General features: G+C 51.9%; 1 protein-coding gene across 1 annotated transcript in view; it reads right to left on the reverse strand.

Annotated features, from left to right (window-relative positions):
• The window catches only part of LOC140385748 (corticotropin-releasing factor receptor 2), a 391,042-nt gene that overhangs the window by 341,043 nt on the left and 36,399 nt on the right, over positions 1–13,600 (reverse strand). Inside the window, exon 2 of the mRNA XM_072468214.1 lies at positions 9,209–9,293. Coding sequence (XP_072324315.1) covers positions 9,209–9,293 — 85 coding nt within the window. The remainder of the gene's footprint in view (positions 1–9,208; positions 9,294–13,600) is intronic.

Genomic DNA, 13,600 nt, shown 5'->3' on the forward strand with positions numbered 1-13,600 from the left:
AATGGGCTAAAGTTCTTTGGATGGTGAGTCGAGCCTCCATCCTGGCCTCTGCTCCCATCTCGATCTAAGCCGAATCTCCAGCCAATGGGGCGCATGGTCCGAGATTACTATCCCTGCGTACTCTGCCCTCATAAAAGCAACATTTTCCCAATTCGGTGCATACACATTCCCTTCTAATACCCCAGTCACGATCAGATATCTCCCACCCGGGTCCCTCACTTCCTTTGCGCTCATAAACCCCGTTTTCTTACTGATCAAAATTGCAACTTTGAATCAAACCCCAAATGTAAAACTAATCCGATCACCCCTTCCGTAGCCTAACCTGGTCCTTCACGTGGAGGTGCATCTCCTGCAGAAAAACTACCTCCGCTTTCAAGCTCCTGAAGTACGGAAAAGCCCAAGATCTTTTAACCGGTCCATTGAGCCCTCGCACGTTCCACGTTGTCAGCCTTACTGGAGACCTGCGCCTCCATTCCGCTCTACCATCCGTCATCCTCACCTTTTGGCTCGAGCCCGGCTGATTGCACCCTATGCCTGGCGCAACCAAGATGGCCCTCTTCTCCACTCTTGACCATGCTTCTTCTCCCTCCCTGCCTCATCGTGTCACCCTCCCTGATGTGTTGGGTGTTCTGGATCACAAACAGGTCACCAATACTGGAAGTGGTGCATGTCTATTTTATTATAAGGTTAACTATATTAACATACTTGAACTGTGGGTAAATGCAATACCAGCTTTAACTGTTGACCCTTGCCTAGTCCTAACCAGGTGATGCACTCAGCACATGGTGAATGTCTGTGTTGCAGGCTGTGAGCTCTGTGCTCCGAGCTGGCTGCTACTAGAATGAGCGGGAACTCTCCTATCCCCTGTCTTTATAGTGCATGTGCTCTCACTGGTGATTGGCTGTGGTGTTGTGTATGCTGATTGGTCCCACTGTATGTCCATCAGTGTGTGTGTGTGTGTGGCTGCACCATAATATACTGGTGCATATTATGACACTCCCTATTCCCCCATCCCCCCTCCGCCCCCCCCTCCCCTCCCGAACCCCGCCCGCCCCCCCCCCCCCCCCCCCCCCCCCCCACACACACGGCCACCTCTCTCGGCCTTCTCCCCCACCTCACTTCCGTTCACCAGCGTTACTTGCTAGTGTGGCAGCCCCCACCAAAAGGCTTCTCCCACTGACCTCCACCCCACCCTCACCTCTCTGCTCAGTGAAGAAGGCTCCCTCCCCCACCCAAGCAAAGTCTCATCTTGAATCACTGGTCACCTCCTCCAAGAGCAAACAAACAAGAAAAAAACACACACAGCCCCAGGCAACAGGAGGGGGGATGGGGACAGCCATCGCCGCATAAACATTTCACCCCTGCTACACTTTGTCAACCCAACAGTAAATAAAAAACAAGAAAAAAAACCTCCAGACTGGAGGGAAAGAAAACTCCCACTCCCTACCCCCACTCTACCCGCATTCCCAATCATTTCAAAGTGCCAGCATCTCAGTTTCCCAGAATTATTCAGTTCAGTTTTTCCCCAAATAATGCTCCTTAATGAATTCCCCGGCCCCTTATGGGGTCTCAAAATAGTATTTCCGGCCTTCATACGTCACCCATAATTTTGTTGGGTAGAGCACCCCAAACCTGTTCTTGCACCGATACAGCACCACCTTGGTCTTGTTGAACTCTGCATGCTGTTTCGCCAGGTCGGCTTCAATGTCTTGATATATTCGGACCTTGTTCCCTTCCCATTCACAGTTGCACTTCTCCCTGGCCCACTACAAGACCTTCTCTTTCTCCATGATCTCGTGGGGTCTCACGGCCACCGCCCGCGGCAGCTCCCCTGCTCGAGGCTTCTGCCTCAGAGACCTGTGTGCTCTATCCACTTCTGGTGCCTGATGCAGCACCCACTCCACTACCAGCCTCGCCGGCATCCATGACACGTACCTCGTGGACCTCACACCTTCCACTCCTTCAGGCAGGCCCACTATCTGCAGGTTCTGCCTTCTGAAACTGTTTTCCTGCTCCTCCACCTTTGCTTTCAACATCTTGCAAAGGTCTCCTAAGAGCCCCACCTCCGCCTCCAATACCACCACTCGATTGCTGGGATCCAACATCACCCTCGCAATCTCTCGGATCTGTGAACGCTGCACCTCCAAACATTTCTCAAGCCTTTCAATTGAGTCCTTCAGTGGTGCCACAGCCCCTTCAATGGCCTTCGAGCGATCCTCCTGCTGGCGGAATCCTCCCTTGATGAAGGCCATCAACTGGGGGCTTTCCGACTTGCACAAGCCCTTCCTCCTCAGCCATCTTTCCACTGGCTGCTGCGCCACAAGTCCCTACAAAATCCTTGGCCAGGTCTTTCACCTTCTTCTACCGGGTTTGGTAACCAGCAGACATACAGCTCCCGGGGGGGAAACGACTCCTCCGAACTTCAACTACACTTTTCTGTTGAAATTGCACCCAATATCGGGTGAAAAGAGCTCTTTTCTACGCCTTCAATCAACTAACTCCGTGGCCACCACCGGAACTCCTGTTAATTTCTTGATGACATCTATGAGATTGCACATGGTAAATGGTCTAGTGAAATAGTTATTTGAGAATCAAAGGGTATTGGTACTTTAGTCCTATTGGAACGTTGCTTTGGACATTCCCAGCTATTTAGAAGCTGGTAGGAAACTTGTGCTGTTGTGACGTTCAAGGGTGTATTGAGTTTTGTGGAGTCATTGTTGAGAGCTTGAACAGTCCAGCAAGCTTTCCTGCTGCTGGCTGTGAATCCTGCAGTTGATTCAACAGCTCCAACATTTCATTTAAATAGCACTTTTAACTTCGTAAAACATTCCAAGATTCTTCACAGGCAAGTAATCGGACAAAATTAATGCCAAGCCCTGCAAGATGGGATCAGAGCAGATGACCTTCAGCTTGGTTGAAGAAATAGGTTTTGGGGGGCATCTTACAAGGGCAGAAGTAATTTACTGGAGATGTTTAGAGAGAGAATTCCCAAGGTTCCAAGCACAATCGCCAATCAATGAAGCAATTAAAATCAGGAATGCACCAATGGCCAGACATAGATCATAGAATTTACAGTGCAGAAGGAGGCCACCTGGCCCATCGAGTCTGCACCGGCCCCTACAAAGAGCACCCTGATGCACTATCAATTACCACAAAGATGAGAGTAGTGGAATAATCGAGGCTTTATTGAGCAAAGATGTTGTGCCTCCTGTAGCTGGAACTAGAATGGCTGCAGCACCGGCGAGCACACACATTTATACACCGCCTACTGGGCAGAGCCAGCAGGCAGGGATTTACCCATGTACCTCTACTATACGGGCCTTACCGTAATACATGTAATACAACTAGTGGTGACTACAGCATTCACCCGCTGTTAAAAAAAGAGTCAGGCGGGGGTGATGGAAAACATTACAAGTTAAGTCTGTCGGGGGCCTTGACCATCCTCTGCGATCGCCTCAGTCCTGGTGGTGATGTGGGTGCCGACTTGGTCACCTGCGACTCCGGGAGCGTGTTGTCCTCGTCTTCGTCACCCCGAGTGGAACCAGTGGGAGGACGGGGCTGGGGCTGCGGTAAGGTTCGCTGGAGGGAGGGTAAGTGTCGCAGGGGTGAATGAGGCAACCGGGGGAGGGGGGGGGGGGCGTTGTCAGGTCGGGCGTCGTGGGAGGGGATCCAGTGGGTGCCAGGTCCCAGAGGGAGACTGTGTCCTGGCACCCGTCGGGGTGTGCCACGTAGGCGTACTGCGGGTTTGCATGTAGGAGGTGGACGTTTTCGACCAAGGGGTCCGGCTTATGGGTCCGCACACGCTTCCGAAGGAGGACGGGTCCAGGAACTGTCAGCCATGTTGGGAGAGAGACCCCAGAGGTGGACTTCTTGGGGAAGGCAAACACACGTTCGTGAGGGGTCTCGCTCGTTGGTTGCGCTGCAGAGGAGCGATTGGGTGGAGTGGAGCGCATCGGGGAGGACCTCCTGCCAGCGGGAGACCGGGAGATTTTTAGACCGCAGGGCCAGCAGGACGGCCTTCCAGACCGTCCCGTTCTCCCTCTCCACCTGCCCGTTTCCCCGGGGGTTGTAGCTGGTCATCCTGCTTGAGGCAATGCCCTTGCTGAGCAGGAACTGACGCAGCTCATCGCTCATAAAAGAGGATCCCCGATCGCTGTGGATGTAGATGGGGAAACCGAACAGAGTGAAGATGCTGTGGAGGGCTGAAGCCGGGTGATACGAGATCTCATAGTTATGGAGAGCTCGATCCTCCACCTCAAGATCTTGTCATTTTTGATCTTGCCCCACTGTGTATTATTAAACATGAAGGCGACCGACCGTTGGTCAGTGAGGAGAGTGAATCTCCTGCCGGCCAGGTAATGCCTCCAATGTCGCACAGCTTCCACAATGGCTTTGGCCTCCTTTTCGACAGAGGAGTGCTGAATTTCGGAGGCATGGGGGGTGCGGGAAAAGAAGGCTACGGGCCTGCCCGCCTGGTTGAGGGTGGCGGCCAGAGCTACGTCCGATGCATCGCTCTGCACCTGGAAGGGGAGGGACTCGTCGACCACGTGCATCGTGGCCTTGGCGATGTCTGCCTTGATACGGTTGAAGGCCTGGCGGGCCTCAGCCGTCAGGGGAAAACCTGTGGACTGAATGAATGGGCGGGCCTTGTCCGCATAATTAGGGACCCACTGGGCATAGTAGGAGAAAAACCCCAGGCATCGTTTCAGGGCCTTGAGGCAGTGGGGGAGTTCCATGAGGGGGCACATGCGGTCGGGGTCAAGCCCTAGGACTCCATTTGGTGCGGAACACGCATTTCTCCTTATTGTATGTGAGATTAAGGAGTTTGGCGGGCTGAGGAATTTTTGGAGGTTTGCGTCGTGGCCGCAGATGGTGACGTTATCTAGATACGGGAAGGTGGCCCGCACTCCGTACCGGTCAACCATTCGGTCCATCTCTCGCTGGAAGACCGAGACCCCATTAGTGACACCGAAAGAAACCCTAAGGAAGTGATAGAGGCGGCCATCTGCTTCGAACGCAGTGTATTGGAGGTCCTCCGGGCAGATGGGGAGCTGGTGGTAGGCGGACTTCAGGTCCACTGTGGAAAAGACTTGATACTGCGCAATCTGATTGATCATGTCAATGACCATCCTATGCTTCTGCCCAGTCTTTACTACTACCACTTGAGCTCTCCAGGGGCTGTTGCTGGCCTCAATGACCCCTTCCCGCAGAAGCCGTTGGACCTCCGACCTGATGAAGGTCCTGTCCTGGGCACTCCACCGTCAGCTCCTAGTGGCGACTTGTATGCAATCCGGGGTGAGGTTCGCAAACAGGGAAGGTGGATCGACCTTAAGGGTCGTGAGGCCGCATACAGTGAGGGGGTTAGGGGTCCGCCGAATTTTAAGGTTAGGATTTGGAGGTGCCACTGAAACTCCAGGCTGAGTAACAGGGCAGCGCAGAGGTGGGGGAGGACGTTGAGCCGGAAGTTGCAGAACTCTACACCCTGGAAGGTGAGGGTCACGATGCAGTACCTCCGGATTTCCATGGAATGGGATCCGGAGGCCAGGGAGATTTTCTGGGTGATGGGGTGTACCGGGAGGGAGCAACGCCTTACTGTAGTGGCGTGGATGAAGCTCTCTGTGCTCCTGGAGTCAAAAAGGCAGGTCGACTCGTGCCCATCAATCTTCACCGTTGTCGTCGCGGTCGCGAGGTTGCGGGGCCGGGACTGATCCAGAGTGATAGAGACGAGCTGCGGCAGATGCTGGGAGGAGGTCCTGGGCTGGTCAGCGGTGGTGGAGGTAGCAGCAGGCGATGAACGGCCAGACGAGCAGGGGTCCTGAGACGCCGTCCAAAATGGCGCCGAAGATGGCGGCGCCCATGAGGCACACATGGCGGGCGACATCAAAGATGGCAGCGCCCACGGGCCGAACATGGCTTGCGGTGAAGAAGATGGCGGCGCCCACGGGCCGCACGTGGCTTGCAAAGGGAAAAATGGCGCCGCCCGTGGGGTGTGTAGGAACGCCGGGCCTGGACACAGCGGCGACCGACCGGGCCTGGCAAACAGAAACAAAGTGTCCCTTCTTCCCACAGCCGTTGCAGGTCGCGCTCTGCACCGGGCAGCGCTGCCTGGGGTGTTTGTTTTGCCCGCAAAGATAGCACTTGGGCCCACAGAGTTGGCTGGCTGCTGCGCGGCGCTGCCTTGCGGTGAGCTGGAGTCAGCAGCTGGTGGGGCCCACAATGCCCACGAGGGTGCTGCGCGGTCGGGGGCGTATGACTGGACGTTACGGGAGGCCACTTCTAATTAATTAGCGAGCTGCCTAGTTCCCGCAAGATCAAGCGTACCACCTTCCTGTAGCCACTGGCGGACGTACGCAGACTTCATGCCCGTAACGTAAGCGTCTCGAATTAAAGGTTTGATGTGCTGGACTGCTGAAACTGCCTGGCAGTCACAGTTCCTACCTAGGATGTGCAGGGCACGCCAGAGACTCCCCGGGGAGGTCAGGAGGTACCTGGCGTATACGTGATTGACTGGTCGAACGTAATGTCCCTTCAGGAGCTCCATCGCTTCGGAGTAAGTGGGCACATCCAGGATGAGAGGAAAAATGTCAGGGCTCACCCGTGAATAGAGGACTTGGAGCTTCTGCGAGTCCGCGGGTTCCTAGGGCTGAGCTGCAGGCGATCAGGCTTGATGCGGAGATCCATCGTTTAAAAAAAACTTTTGCTCAATAAATTGATGCACTATCAATCACCACAAAGACGAGAGTAGTGGAATAATCAAGGCTTTAGTGAGCAAGATGTTGTGCCTCCTGTAGCTGGAACCAGAATGGCTGCAGCACCGGCGAGCACACACATTTATACACCGCCTACTGGGCGGAGCCAGCAGGTAGGGATTTACCCATGTACCTCTAATATACGGTCAGTGCCGTAATACATGTAATACAACTAGTGGTGACTCCCATACACCCTACTCAAGCTCACATATCCATCCTATCCCCATAACCCAGTAACCCCCACTTAACCTTTTTGGACACTGAGGGCAATTTAGCATGGCCAATCCACCTAACCTGCACATCTTTGGACTGTGGGAAGAATCCGGAGCACCTGGAGGAAACCCACGCAGACACGGGGAGAACGTGCAGACTCCACACAGTTATCCAGCTGGGAATCCTGGGACCCTGAAGCTGTGAAGCAACTGTGCTAACCACTGTGCTACCGTGCTGCCCATAATCATGTTCAAGATGACATCATAATGTGTGGAGTTCCATCTTGGTTCAAGACAGAAAAGGTCAAATTGCAAGTCAGTGAAAGATAACAGGTGGGGGTGGGGGTATTGGGGTGATGGTGTGCAGGGTGGGGATGCGGAGTAGAAAGAAAGACGAAAATCAATTACTGTTTTAACGTGTCGCTGTCACTTAGAGGCTATTGCAGATGGGGAAAGGAACTAAAACAAGCCCCTGTTATGTTGTAGCCCTAGAGCTTCAATGCGGCTCCCGACATGCAGCATCCAGTACCAGAAAATGGCCAGGCAGACTCAAATCCAGATTGTCCGGTACGAAACCAGCTGAATGGCCACTGCAGAAAGGGGTTAGGCCATAGAGGTATTGGAAAACAGAGACAAGAATTTTAAAATCAAAGCACTGTAAGACAACAAATGTGTGATTAGCTGCTGCCAAGTTTGTTTGTGATTGTAGTAATGTGTTTGTCACCTGCTGTTAATGTTTCAAAAGAGTTTGCCTGCAGGCGTTCTGTGTAATTCCCATATGGCTCTCTGGCTTTATTAGATAATTCCGGGTTATTGCTCATATGGCATCCATGGGGTATATTCTTTCAAGCGCCCTTAACAGGATGCAATCAGACAAACATTCCGGAAAGCGATCACAGCTCTTTAATGTTGCAGGTATATCATTAGTAGCTGCATGCAGTTCAACTGAGAAACCTTCTCAAATGACCTTCTTAAAACCAAAATGATGATTAAACAAGGGACCTTCGAGGGCACAACTGCATATTTTAATTTTGCTAGTTCAGTGTTTAGGATGGAACCTGAAACAGTTTTTTCACACTTTACACATAGTTACCAATCATAACATGAACCCTGCTGTTGACGAGGTCCTTCTGTGCAAGCAAAAATGGATTTGTATGGTTGGTATCCAGAATTGATTGATATTCCATTGAATTGAACACAAGAGAATCGTGTTGTTATTTTCTTCAGACAATTTGGTGAAAGAGAAAGACTGCAAAGTTTTAAACTGAATAGTGTTGGATGTTTGTGTCATGATATTCAGGTAAACATCATAGTACAAACATACATACATACTGATGGACAGATCAACGGACCAATCATACACACACCACACCACAGCCAATCACAGGCAAGAGCATACACAGTGCAAAACAGGGAACACGACACTTCCTGGGCATTCCAGCAGGAGACAGCTCAGGGCACAGAGCTCATAGCAAGCCACTCAGACATCCATCATGTGCTGAGTGCCATTACAAGATAGTATTATGAATAGGTCCACAGATTCTAGGGTTATGATCGAACCTCAGTAACCAGTTTACCACTGTAAATAAATGTTAGCAATAAAACTGAGTTGTACCATTCGCAACCGTGTTGGTTCGTCTGTGTAGCAGAGTACCCAACACATCAGTTTGTTCAGTAGATTTATGTGTGAAGATTCATTTATTGTACTGCAAAATTAGTACATGGTTAAAATGGTGCCACGTTAATTAGGCTTGTTGCTAATGAATGAGTTCGACTGAACAACACTGAATTCAAATAATATTTCCTACTGCAACAGCCTTAGTTCTCTCTGAAGCCACCTTGTGGGTTCAATTGCTGAAATTTCGGATTAGTGCCAATTACAGGTAATCTTGTGATATGGACCCATTCCACAAACTGGAGATATTTGATTGCTGTACTTGCAGCTGGGAGATTACTCATGACAGATTCGCATTAGGATGACTTGACTGCCAAAAACAATGTAAATTGAAAGACATTGCTCATTTAAATCAACTTGCCAAACGCCATTCATTTGAAGTAATTCTCACTCACCCAGTTGTTCAAAAATGTAACTTATTCTGATCTTACTCAAAAATAAACAAAGATCCATGTGTTTAAATGGGGCTTGCTTGTTTTACTCTTTAAAATCATAATTCTCACTCCTAATCGATCCCAGACTTGACAATCATGGTACAAGGTAGGATTGGCCGTAAATAATATAAAACATACCTGAAACATTGTATAAAGATGATAAGGCCTCACAGTACTGTTCGAGCAGAGATGTGAGCAATGATGAAAAACAGGGCACGATGATCTGTGAAAAGGGATTTTTTAAACAAGCATTTAAATTCAGATAAAATACAGAATTTCACATGGCAGCAAGTAAAATATACATGTACCATCGTTCTTCACAACCCCAGACTATCACTTTGGCTTCTGCAGTTGCTAAGTGAAGATAGAATATGAATTTGTAAAATGCCTTTCAAACCTCAAAACACTTTGCAACCAATTAAGTATTTTTGAAGCGTAATCACTTTTAGAATGTTGGGAAATTTTTGTAAGGGGCACGAAGAATCCAGCACGAGTTTTAAGGATACAAAGTAATAACATTTATTTACTATAACATATACATAACAGTAGTAGTAACTTCCCTTGCTACATACTCCTTCCTCCTGGTTCCTGAACTGGCCAGCTTATTTATACTAGGAGTTTACTAGTGGTTTCTCCGCCCCCCTCATTGGGGAAGCTCATACTGCCACAGGATTGTGGGATAGTCATTAGTCCCCAGCCAATGGTAAGTAGGCAGGTTATAACATCCCTCCCCCCCCAAAGTCCAAGGAATCCACCGAAGACCCTGGCGAAGGAGGGCGTCGGACTCATTTGGCCGCAGGCCGGACGCCATTTGCACGCAGCGCTGGATCAGGAGGCGTGTAATGAGACGGAGACCGGCGCTTCCGTGATGAACGGCGCGGTTGTACATCCACGGCCCGTGGACCCGAGGATTCCCCCTCTGATGCATTCTGTGTCTCCATCTCGGAGTCAGAGTCTGCTGCCTCCGTCATGTCAGCGTCTCTATCTCCATTCGGTCCCGTAACGACCTGCGCAGGCTTCGAGTGAGGCACCAGTGGAAGATTGTGAGGACTACCTTCCCTTGTCTCTGGTCTCTGCGGCTGTAGAAATGAGCTCCGGGGGCGGGGAAACTTTTGAGGGGATGATCTTCTGGACCGAACGTGGTCTACATGTTTTCGCTGGAGACGGCCGTGGGCTTGCACCTGGTAAGATATAGGGCCCGTTTGGTGAAAGATTACACCAGGAACCCATTGGGCACCACCAGCAAAATCCCGAACGAATACTGGGTTACCGGGCGCAAACTGCCGAATCGGACGATGCCGAGAAAATCCCTGTCCCTGCCGTTCTTGTGTGCGCCGTATTTTTGCGCCAATGTCCGGGAAAACCATACTAAGGCGGGTGCAAAGTTTTCGGCCCATTAGGAGTTCTGCGGGAGCTACCCCAGTCACTGCATGGGGGGTGGTCCTGTACGTAAACAAAAAGCGTGCCAGTCTCGTATCCATTGATCCGGAAGACTGCTTCTTTAGGCCTCTTTTGAATGTCTGCACTGCGTGCTCTGCCAACCCATTTGAAGCCGGGTGGTAAGGGGCAGTGCGGATATGGCGGATGCCGTTCATCTTTGTGAACCTAGCAAACTCCTCACTCGTGAATGGAGTGCCGTTATCCGTGACCAGCACCTCGGGGAGGCCATGCGTACTAAACGATAAACGCATCTTTTCAATTGTTGCGCACGACGTTGTCCCCTGCATCTTATGCACCTCTAGCCATTTGGACTGGGAGTCAATTAGTAGAAGGAACATGGATCCTTGAAAAAGGCCTGCGAAATCTGCATGCAAGCGTGCCCAAGGCCGCCCTGGCCATTCCCAGTGATGTCGGGGCGCGGCCGGCGGAAGCTTCTGATGCTCCTGGCAAATGGAGCAGTTTTGGGCCACCTTCTCAATGTCGGTGTCGAGGCCTGGCCACCAGACATAACTCCGGGCCAACATTTTCATTTTGGTCACGCCTGGATGCCCATTGTGCAAGTCTGATAGTATCAGCTCCTGGCCTTTTTCCGGGACAATCACACGCGTCCCCCACAAGAGGATGCCGTCTTCCACGCTGAATTCTGACAGCTTGGAGGAAAATGCCCGCAACTCGCCTGGGAGCTGTCTATGCTGCCCACCATACAGGACTATGTGCCGAACCTTTGACAGGGCTGGCTCCGTCTGGGTCCACTCACGGATCTGTGATGCCGTGACAGGCAAGGTGTCCATAAAATTTAGGGTTGCAACCACATCACCGGTCGTGGGGGTCGACATGGGGCCGGTCGATAAAGGCAATCGGCTCAGTGCGTCGGCATTTGCTATCTGCGTACCTGGTTTGTGCTCCAGAGAATACTCGTATGCAGCAAGCAACAAAGCCCAGCGCTGGATCCGTGCAGGAGCAATGGGCGGTATTGGCTTATCCTCTCTGAAAAGTCCAAGCAGGGGCTTATGATCAGTCACGATAGTGAAATGGCGGCCGTACACGTACTGGTGGAAGCGTTTCACCGCAAAAACCACTGCCAGGCCCTCCTTCTCGATCTGTGCGTACTTTTTCTCCGCTGCAGTCAATGTGCGGGAGGCGAAAGCTATCGGTCGCTCGGCCCCGTTCTTCATCTTGTGGGACAGGACGGCCCCAATACCATACGGGGATGCATCACATGTGACGAGCAAAGGCTTTCCAGGATCATAGTGGGTTAGTAACTCAGACGACGACAATTGTTGCTTTACCCGCCGGAAAGCGGTTTCTTGCGGCTGACCCCAAACCCAGGTGTGATTTTTCTTTAGCAGAAGGTGCAAAGGGGCCAGCGTAGTTGCCAGATTGGGGAGGAACTTCCCGTAATAGTTTACGAGACCGAGAAAAGAACGAAGATGCGAAGTGTCAGTCGGGGCGGGGGCATGTTGAATTGCACGCACCTTCTCTGCGACGGGGTGCAGACCTTCGCGGTCCACCCGATAACCTAGGTAGACTACTTCCTTTGCCTGAAATACGCACTTTGTGTGACGTAAACGGACTCCAGCCTCCGAAAGGCGTCTAAGGACGGCCTCCAGATTTTCCAAATGTTCTTGCTCCGACGTCCCTGTAATCAAAACGTCATCTAGGTAGACAGCCACACGTGGTAAACCTCTCAAAATGCCCTCCATAACACGTTGAAAAATTGCGCAGGCAGAGGATACTCCAAAGGGCAACCGTGTATATTCATACAGGCCCCGGTGTGTATTAATCGTTACATCGTCGGGAGGCAGGGTCCAGCTCCAACTGCAGGTAGGCGTGACTCATATCTAATTTTGTGAACGAGAGTCCACCTGCAAGTTTCGGGTAGAGATCCTCTATGCGAGGCATTGGATATCAGTCGAGTCGGGAAACTGTATTCACTGTAAGTTTATAGTCGCCACACAGGCGAACTGTGGCATCTGGCTTCATTACAGGTACAATTGGTGCTGCCCAGTCAGCAAAACGGACGGGCCTGATAATACCCAAACTCCCCAAATGAGTGAGCTCCCCTTCTACCTTCTCGAGCAAGGCGTAAGGCACTGGGCGCGCCCGGAAATAGCGCGGCGTGGCTCCTGGTTCAACTTGGATACGGGCTACGGCCTCTTTTATTTTCCCCAAACCAGGCTGGAATACATCTGGGTATCGTCCTAGCACCTCAGTCAACCCTTCAGAAACTGTTTGGAGGATGTGCTGCCATTGCAACCGCAAATGGCGCAACCAGTCCCGACCCAACAGGCTGGGCCCATGGCCGCGCACCACGATAAGTGGGAAACGCCCCTCCTGGCATCCATAAACAACAGGAGTCATTGTAGTTCCTGCAATGTCCAGTGGTTCCCCCGTGTAGGTGGCCAACCTGGCCTGTGAGTCGGTTAATGTAAGGGTCTATATACCCTGCTTGATGCGGTCGAATGTCCTCTGGGTGGTCACGGAGACCGCTGCGCCAGTATCCAACTCCATCTCAAGCGGGTGGCCATTGACCCGTACTGTCACCTTAATGGGGGCCACACGGGGAGCTGTCACACAATGCAGCTTCAGGCAGACGTCCTCCGTCTCCACGTCCTCAGGAGTAGTCGCCGCAGGTTCATCCACATGGAAGGTTCGGCCTCTGGGCTGTTCCCAGTTACGGCCCCTGGGCTGGTCCCAGTTTCGGTCGGAACGACGGCGCCTCCCCAGGACCGCCGTTCGCGACGGGGTCGGCGCCTACAAGTCTGACACGGACATGGCTCCTCATCCATTAGCTCTGGAGAAGGCTCCCTTCGGGCAGGAATGTCCGATGGCCACTGGCGTCGGTCCGGACGTTGCCTCGCCCAAGGTACCGCAGGAGTGCGGGGGGACGTTTTTGGATGGAAAGGGTTGCGCCCCAAGGCATGCACTTCCATTCCCTGTAGCTCCTGTACTCCTCGCTCTGCGCTCTCTCGGGACAAGACTATTTGAATGGCCTGTTGAAAAGTCAATGTTGGCTCCGCTAACAACTTTCTCTGGGTGGCCGCATTGTTAATACCGCAAACCAAACGGTCGCATACCATTTCTGACAAG

Source organism: Scyliorhinus torazame, chromosome 11 (assembly GCF_047496885.1).
Source record: "Scyliorhinus torazame isolate Kashiwa2021f chromosome 11, sScyTor2.1, whole genome shotgun sequence".
Taxonomy (NCBI): Eukaryota; Metazoa; Chordata; class Chondrichthyes; order Carcharhiniformes; family Scyliorhinidae; genus Scyliorhinus; species Scyliorhinus torazame.